The 9,497-nt window shown below is 44.5% G+C and overlaps 1 protein-coding gene across 1 annotated transcript in view; it reads left to right on the top strand.

Moving 5' to 3' along the window:
- Window positions 1-9,497, top strand: part of Marchf4 (membrane associated ring-CH-type finger 4) — a 111,299-nt gene that overhangs the window by 77,397 nt on the left and 24,405 nt on the right. Inside the window, exon 2 of the mRNA XM_032901318.1 lies at window positions 9,106-9,261. Within this exon, the coding sequence (XP_032757209.1) occupies window positions 9,106-9,261 (156 nt within the window). The remainder of the gene's footprint in view (window positions 1-9,105; window positions 9,262-9,497) is intronic.

Raw genomic sequence — 9,497 nt, 5'->3', positions numbered from 1 at the left:
TTCACAGTCTGCTGGCAAGAAGGCCATCATGATAAGTCAGTTTTGTCCTGATCCTGATGCCAGAATACATTGACTCCCACAGTCTGGAGAATGAGGAAATGATTGTCTACTGTCCTGATGGGAGAAGACACTGGAATTTTCCAGGTTACCCTAGCTTTTTTCTTCTATTCACTCTCCCTGTTTGGGCATTGTCTGTTCCTGCCTCAGCCTTCCTCCACAAAATCAGAATACAGCCACACGAACAACTGATTAACATCTTGGACTCATGATATTGTTTGTTGTGCCTATAGTTGTGTGTGTGTGTGTGTGTGTGTGTGCGCGCACACGGGCGCACACACACGCACATGTGCACACACAGGTATGCATGTTTGTATATAATCTCACATACATGCTACTGATAGTCCTCTCTGTTGGCTGGTCCCAGAATGTGAGGCTATAAGAAGCGACAGAAAACAGGGCCTGACTTTTCTTGTCAGCCTAGGTCAGACACTGAGAAGGAAGTCTCTACCTTCTTTGGCATCTGTCTTCATGCCTCCTACACACACACACACACACACACACACACACACACACACCCTATGACCTAATTCTTGCACTTAGGCCCAATCCTCCCTATCACAAGGCAAAGTTCTAGCCTGGGAGGGAAATTCTGACTTTAAGTTTAGATCCTGTCGGTCTTTACACTACAACAACTCCAAGGCTGGACTTTCCTTCACTAAATTTTAAGTAGTAATTTCCTTTACTCCTAGGAGCAATCTTTAGTGGATTAGTCTGTGTATGAAAATCTTTGTCTCTTAACTCTTTTCCAACAAATGTCTCCTTCCCACTAAGGTTGGAAGTTTGAGGCTAGAGGAAGAGGAACTGAGAGCCTATTTTGACCTGTCCCTCTCCCCCAGCCCCCAACGCACAGACATCAGTTAGTATCCTACGAACATGACCTAGAATGTATTCCAGAGATGGAGAGGAAGGAAAGAGCGATGGGGTGGATATGTGTCCAGTCCCCAACAAGGTCATCTGTCATATCGGGACCAAAAGGTTAATGTTTTTAAAGACGGGCTGCTGTGGGTGGAAGAAAAGACGTAGGCAACAATGCCAATGGAAAGGGGAGGTTTGGGTAACGATTGGATAAGTAGAACTGGTCTCAGAGCCCAACTCATTCGTTTTCATTCATTTGTGAAGTGGGAGCAATAATCACTAACCTCGCTGTGCTGAGGTGGCAGTTGGTGTCACATCTACAGACATGAAGAGAGAGATGCAGGGGAAAAAAAGAAAAGAAAAGAAGGAAGGGGATGAATACTTGAAGGAGGTGGGAAAGTGGTTGTGCTAACCCCTACGGTAGTGGTTCGTAACCTGTGGCTTGAGGCCCCTTTGGCAAACCTGTATCTCCATAAATACAGTATGATTCATAACAGTAGCAAAATTACAGTTATGAAGTAGCAACAAAAATAATTTGATGGTTGGGGGTCACCACAACGTGAGGAACTGTATTAAGGGCTGCAGCAGTAGGAAGGTTGGGAACCACTGCCCTGTTGTAACCCTTACATACTGGCCTCCATTTAAGTTGAGCGAGAACTAACTTACTCCCTTGCTCCCCTGCACCCCTGGTCTCATAGACAAGGTAATTTGCTTTAATAAAACTCTCTAAAGCCCTCCTGGTGTTTCATGCCAATCTCGGCCGGTTGGTCCTTCTTCCTCCACCTCCGTGCTCAACCCGCCTTCTTTTTTTTCATATTTCATCTAAAAATGAAAAAAATCAGAAAGTTTGTCAGATTTATGGATATTATTTGTTTTCATCTAAGTTGATCCATCAACATTGGACAAGGCCAGCGGTTTCCCTTTCTTAGCAGACTTTGTGTTCTTCCTCGGCTTTGGAATGCTGTATTCTCTTCTCGGCCTCCTCTGCTGGTTCCCAGCATTTTCTGACTTCTAAACATGGCTGCTCACCAAGATCAGACCTAGTGCCTCTCCTTCTCTGGCACTCGCTAACCACTTTGGTTCTCTCATGAGTCTCATGTTCCTGTCCTGTCTCAGCCCAGATTCCAGCCTGATGCATCTGCACCATTTGTTTGGTATTCCCTCTTGATGGTTGATGGGCATCTCATGGATCTTTTCAAAAGTCAGCACCCAATCTTTAAACCTGCTTCTTTTCAGTCTTTCTTAACTCAACCAAAACCAACTCTCTGTTCTTCCCAGCGCTCGAGCCAAAACTAGCATAATTCCCTATTTTCTTGCTTTTCTCTCACATACCACATCCAATTCACCAACCAATATTAACATTTGTCTCTTCAAAAATACATCCAGAAACCAATTTCTTAGGTTTTGTGTGGACATATTCATCCTCCAGTTGGATTATTTCAATGGCCTTCCATCTCCAGATCCTGTTTTATTCCCCTCTAGTCTGTCCTTAGTAGAGAAGCCTTCGTGATCCTGTCATGCATAGTCAGATCAACACAGGTGAGTGAGTAGAAGGGCTTAGAGACTGAGAAACTCGCTCTCATGTTCATTCTCTCTCTCTCTCTCTCTCTCTCTCTCTCTCTCTCTCTCTCTCTCTTTCAAAGCATTCAAGAGTACCCATCGCATCTATATATACCAAGCCCTTAAGATTGCCCACAAGCCTTTCCTTATCTGTTTCTCACCTTTGATCCCAACTTTGACATCTTCTATTTCCCTTCCTCTCAGAACTCAATCTTAATATTCCAATGTCTTTGGATTTCCTGAAACATGTCAGCCATTTTCTGCCTCAAATCCTTTGTACTTAATCTTCCTGCCCAGATTTCTTGGTTCCATAAATCTGCATGGCTCGCATCTTAATTGAAATACCCCTCCTCAGAGGGCCTCCATAGTCATCAGCTATGGGATATTCTTTCTTTCCAAGTTGCTATGACAAAAATATGGAATGTTACTTGATTCTAGATCCAGTCACGTTGACAAGCAAGATAAGCCACCACAGAGTTCCAGGGAATACAGTCTGTCATGGCAGGAATGACAGGGCCGTGAAACCATGAAGCATCTGGTCCCCCTGCAGCCAATGGCAGTAAGGAGAGAGAGAGAGAGAGAGAGAGAGAGAGAGAGAGAGAGAGAGAGAGAGAGAGAGAGAGAGAGAGAGAGAGGTGATGCTTGTCCTCAGCTCCTTTCTCTGTCACTCTGGGTCCTGAGCTGTGGGATGCTGCCACCTACACTCAGGATGGGTCTTCCCTCAAGTTAAGCATTTCTGGAAAAAACTTCACAAACACACTGAGAGGTGTGTTCCCATGGTGATTCTAAATGTAGTCAGTATGACAATGAGGATTAACCATCACAGTCCTGTTTAGGATCTCGTCCACATGTCCTCGTCCACAGCTCCTTTCCCATTCTATGCTTACTGTCTCCACAGCACAAGGCAGCTTCTCTTAGGTAGACATGATTTACTCGATTCATCTGACTTATTGTCTTTAGCTACCAAAGAACCTTATGCCTGCATTTAGAAGAGAGAACATAGAGAGTATTGAATGGACAAAGGGGTGACTGTGCATGGCTTCCAGTGGTTAACAAGTTGATCAAGGTCACACTGACTGTCAGAGCCTGGATCGAGCCAACACTGTCTAGGATGAGAGCCAGGCTCTTGATCATCATGAGTCTCAATAAAGGAAAATAACTATAAACTGTGCCCTAAGGCTGCTGTTTGATTATATCCTTGTTTTGATCTCCCAGAACAGCTAACTCCAGCCCAGCATGGGGTTGTCTTTGCCACACGAGCTGTATGTATTTCTTCCTGCTTCGTGGCAAAGATGCTTGGTTATGAGTAAGTGGAGAAAAAAGCAGTCTTGGACTTACCTGGCATTTCCATAGCAACTGGGTAACCTAAGGACTCTTGAAGCCAGATCTTCAGACTGAAAGAGGCAAAAAATTAAACAAGCTAAAAAATAAACAAGAAAAAAATTCTGTGAATGGAGAGATAACTGTAGCTACCAATGGCCTCATTGGGAGAAGACTCTTCTTCCTCTTCTTGGTCCCTCCCACCGGGTTAGTCACAGCCACAGCTAGAAAATTACCTTGTGCCTATAGCATGATTTCAACCCAAGAGACCCATGTTCTTCTCTTATCTAGCATCTCTAAGGTAAAGGTTTCCCAAACACTCACAGTGTCCTGTAGTAACACAAGGACATTTCTGGACTGGGAATCTAGAATACTGCGTACTCTCCCAGAACAACAGATCCTTGTAGAATGCCCTTTAATCTTAACCTCTCTCTGTGACCCAGTTAACTATTTTTTAAGCCTCTCGCTTCTTTATTACCTTTTTTACTTATCTTAGCATGACAGTAGGAAAAGGGAATTGTAATAAGAAAAATGAAAGCTTAAAGAAATGTGAGTTAAAACTGTAATTTGGCAAGAGGGCTTACTGGTCCTGGGGACTGTCAAACACTTTGTATGCTTCATCTCATTTCATCTTTCTTTTAGGGAGGCAAGAGTTTATCTGTACATGGAAGGTAAGGAAACAGTATCCCAGAGGTTAGGAGCTTGCCTCCATTTGCTTAGCTAGTAATGGCTGAAGAGACATTCAAAACCAAAGTGCTTGAATTCTATTTTTTTTTTTTCTTTTTTTTTCCGGAGCTGGGGACCGAACCCAGGGCCTTGCGCTTCCTAGGTAAGCGCTCTACCACTGAGCTAAATCCCCAGCCCCCTTGAATTCTAAAATACGTGCTCTTAGCCACTCTCATAGACTCTCTCCCTTGAAAGTCAGAGAATTAGAGGAGATCCCTGTTTCTTCCTTGTTCCAAAGCCCTGAGGTCACCGAGGAAGTCTCTGGTCCCTTGGCATTTAGTGAGCCCCCTTGGATCTCTGGCATTTGCTGCACTCTGCAGATTAATTTATTATAATCTGCACCAAAGGGGCCTCAGGAGCTGGGCTTTCCCAGCACCCTGGGCCTGGGTAGTTTAGACCACACTTTTTCCTGGGCATCACTGGTTTGCCTAGTTAATGGGGTATAGTGAGCAGCGTAAATCTCGGAGGATATGAAAATGATGTAGTACCAGACTGTGTGTAATGAAGCAGGGAGAGGAGACAGGGCTGCACCTGGCCGTCATGGGAGATTTGGCTGAGGGGCCTGAGGTGGACTAGAAACAGTCCTCCCTCCTCCAGGGAAGGAGACAAGAGGAGATGCACAGCCCAGGCATCAGTGTGGTGAGGCTCAGGGACTGATACTGGTCAGAAAGCCCTGATTCCTCCTTTTCCTCACGTCATTGACTGGTTCTATGACGTGGACTCTACATCACATCTTCTCTTTGTATTGGGGTCTTTATACTGGGAGCCTGGGGGAAGGATATCCACCTCAGTTTCCCTATGATACCATTTAAACTTGTGCATGTATAGATATGTGCATACAAGTGTTTGATTGCATGTGCGCCTGTGTGTGTGTGTGTGTGTGTGTGTGTGTGTGTGTGTGTGTCGCGTGTAGAGGAACTGTATGTGCACATGTATACACATGTATATGGAGCCAAAGGTCAGTCTCAGTAGCCATCCACCTTACCTTTTGAGACCAAGTCTCTCAGTGAGACCAAATGGAGATTGTCATTTTTAAGTGAGGCTGGCTAACCAGCGAACCTTGAGAATCCTCCTGTCCCTGCCTCCCTAGCTCTGATATTTCAGCACCACTATGCCCAAGCTTTTTTGTGTGAATGTTGAGGACTAAGCTTCAACTCCTCATACTTATGCATCAAGCACTTTAACAGCTAAACTGAGAAGTATCTTCAGCCCTGCCCGCCCTGCAAACCTCCTTATTTTAGCTTTAAGGAGTTTACTGTGAAGAACATCTTCATTAAATTTAACATGATCCATTTTTTTGCTACTAGTTATTTCTATTCTATTGTTCTTGAAGACACATTGGTATAATGAGAAGATGGTGAAGGATCCAGGATAAGTTAGCATTTTACCTTAACCAGTAAAAGGACTGAGGTATATAAAGACTGAGGAATATCCTAGGCAATTGGTATAGCACTTGCACTAATGCTAAGTTTAAAAGTGCTTCTTTATGGATTTTTTAAAAATCTAGTATTTTTTTACTAGATATACATTTTTAAAGGAGTTTTAATACCTTGTCTACTAATATTTGTAATGCTAATGGTGAGTTCCCAGGCTGCCTTTTTGGTTGCCCAGTGTGGGTGTTAGGGAATTAACAAATGACTTCAGAAGCACCACAGCTCTGGCCTGTTGGTACTTGGATCAGGCATGGCCAAGCATACTCCCTCTGTAGGTAGGTATGTGACTCTCAAAGGGCTCTAGTGAGAGCTAATAGTTCCCATCCAGAGCCAAGAGGGAGAGCCCAGATCCTGTTAAGGGCTGTTTTCAGCCAGTAGCTCTTTCATGCCTTTTCTCCTTGCTGCTGTTTGAGAAACAAGGGTGCAGACTGCTGTCACTTGGTTTCATTGCCAGCGACCGGAAGTGATGTCTTTTACCTGATCAGCGACTTGACATGGCTGCTTAACAACCCGATTAATCAAACCTAGCTCATTCTGTTAGAATTAATGAGCCTAGGAAATGCTGCCATGAATAATGAGGGCTTTGCCCCTCCCCCAGCACCTCTCGACACTCATCCCCTCCCATTTCTGACTCAGAGTCACAGCCACTCATCACCATGAGGAGTTAGAATTTGCTGCACTGAGTGGCCAGCAACATGTACAACTCCTGTCTGCTCTTCCCTGCTATGCATCATAGAACCCAAGACAGTCTATGTTCTAGAGAGACAAAACCTCTTGTTCATCAAACAGAGAAGTCTATGATTAGGTGTTAAAGTCAGATTATTGACTAACTGTACTAGGCACTGCATTGGGTGCTAGGGATGCAAAGGTGTATAAAATACTTCCCTGGGAGGGAAGTCATAGTGTAATGACCTGCAGACAGATGGAAAAGTGCCATAAAATAAGACTGGAAAGGGCCACAGTTCTAGGTCCTGCAAACATACTGAATTAATAAGATAAATATTGTTTTTCTTCTCACAAGGTGGGCAATGCTGGAATCTAGGAGAACATCTGGCTTTGTTTTTCATTTTATTATTGAAACACAAAAGGCTGCCTTCCACTGTAGGGCTTGGCACCGGTGAAAAGGCGTATAAAGATGTGAACTTCATCCCTGCCTTCCAGGGGTCCTTTGGAGGGCAGATAGGTACATGAATATATCCTCTCGGTTACGTGTTAAGTTCTCTAAGAGTGAGATGCTGCATTCATCCAGCATAAAGTCCTTTTGAGTTGATGCACTGATCTCCACCTGGAGAAGCCATGGGTGACTCTCTGCAGGATGTGACATTAGATCCATCTGAAGAACAGAATTAAGCATTTGAGTAGACTGGGAACCAAAGAACTTCATATAAGCCAAGATTACAACTTTGCATATAGGAGTTAAAATGAAAGGGACTGATGTTTTCAGAAATCACAGGAGGAGAAGGCTGGCTCTATAGTCCACAATGAAGAGCAAGACTAAATATGCAAATGGATACACTTAGTGACCAGAAGATCCTGGACTTGTTTATTCATGGTTGAGAATAAGGTTTAGTTTCCTAAGTAATGAAACATTCAAACAAGCAGGGACATGCCTCAAGTGGCATAATTCCAAACATAGCATCACAGGGCTCAGAAATTGGGCTGTGCGTGGATCCTTTGAGTAAGATAGGAACTGAATCCAAAATAAGTGATCTGGAGTGGAAGCATAGAGAGCAAAGGAGGAAGCCATGAGTAAGACCAGAGGGGATGCAGAGTCCAACTGTTAAGGTCTCTAGGAAGGTTAGTAAAAGAGCTGAGCGAATGGGGATTTAGTGAGCCAAGAGGGTGGACAGTGAACTAGGAAGGAGAGAGCGACGAAAGAGAGAGCAAAGAGAGGGAGATAGAAGCTGGGGAGTGATGGTACATGTTCTTTCATCCCAGCACTCTGGGGGCAGAGTGGATTCCTCTGAGTTTAAGGCCAGCTTGGTCTACAGAGTAAGTTCAAGGATGGCCAGAACTACACAGAGAAACCTTGTCTCAAAACAAAACAAAAATGGGAGATAGCAGAGAGACTAAGTGGTGAGGGTCACAGAGGCACTTTGGGGTCACCATATCAGATGACAAGAGACAAAGTTTTCAATCATAGCTCTCTGATGTTCATGGAGAGTTCTAGAGACTAAGCCACACTCTGCCATCCAGTTACAAAGGGCTTCGGATCCTTACCATCTAGCTTGGTCTGATGGTTTGTTTTCCTGCTTCCAATGTTCATAAGCTGGTCTTTTGTCCTTTGCCCCAAAATTGGCTGGGGTAACCCAGGCCTTTGGCAAGGGCAGTGGCCAGCCTCCAAGATCCCATAGGATTCAGGTCTGACCTACATTTTTTTCTGCTCAAGAACCCAGCATGGAAAGAACCACTGAGAAGACCAGTATCTTCATGGTCTGGCCTGCAGAAGGATAAAAAAGTTCAGAGTAGGCCTATGGCTTCTAGGCATCACTAGACTCAAAGTGAGCCATGTGACAATTACATGCCACATTTAAAACTGTTACAATCAGACTACTCAGAAGTTTAGAGAAAAGAATCCCAGTAGGACTGGGGATACTCTGTGTGGAACCCTGTGTTTGGTACTGTGTCACCAGCAGTACCAAAACTACAAATCATGTTGTATTGCCTCACCTGTGGTTAGCTGGAGATGGTAGTAGACGTCCTGCATTTGGTGTGAGTTCTTCAAGTCACTCCTGTCTCCACCAGCAGATTTCTATCACTTCTGTGACCTCTCTAGCCCTGTGGGTATTTAAATTTGGTTGCATTTCTAAAGAGAAACTCATGGAGCCTACCACCCACCGTTGGACTACAGAAAGCTTCCATGGACATCCTAGGTCTTAGGCAGTTCAAGACTTGTAGTTTCGTGTCTTACCAGGTAGGAGGAAGGTCTCAGAACTGGTAATTTAGCTACCTAAATTTGCTTGGATTCTATGGTAGGAGTGCTGGAGTCATTCAGACAGAGCCCCCAGACAAAGCTTGTGGCTTGGATGGAGTGGCCTTATCTGGGCTATCAGAGTGGCTCAGACCAGGGTCCCAGTATCCATCTACCTATCTATCACCTGCTGGACTGAGGCTCCAGTCTCACCACAGTGTCTCTTTTTCTTCTCCACAGGGAGAGCTGCTAAGCCCATGCCGCTGTGATGGTTCAGTCAAATGCACACACCAGCCATGTCTCATCAAATGGATCAGTGAGAGGGGCTGCTGGAGTTGTGAGCTGTGCTACTATAAGTACCATGTCATCGCCATAAGCACAAAGAATCCTCTACAGGTAAATCCAGGGCTTCCTAGCTTGGGCTTCCCTCATTACCTACTTTATGGTAGGGGAATTACCAACCTCAGACTCAGGGCAGCTTGGTGACTAGGTGCCACACTGTCGGAAGGTAGTGAAATATATTTTTCTTCTCTTAAGTCTAGTCAAGAAGGGGAAGGGTTGTGCAAAGAGAAATACACGACATATGAGGGGAAAGGTCATGGGAGATAGATGGAAGAGACAGAATAAGAAAA

This window comes from Rattus rattus, chromosome 4 (assembly GCF_011064425.1).
Source record: "Rattus rattus isolate New Zealand chromosome 4, Rrattus_CSIRO_v1, whole genome shotgun sequence".
NCBI lineage: Eukaryota > Metazoa > Chordata > Mammalia > Rodentia > Muridae > Rattus > Rattus rattus.
The sequence above is the reverse complement of the archived record's forward strand: the minus strand, read 5'-3'. Positions and strand labels throughout refer to the sequence as shown.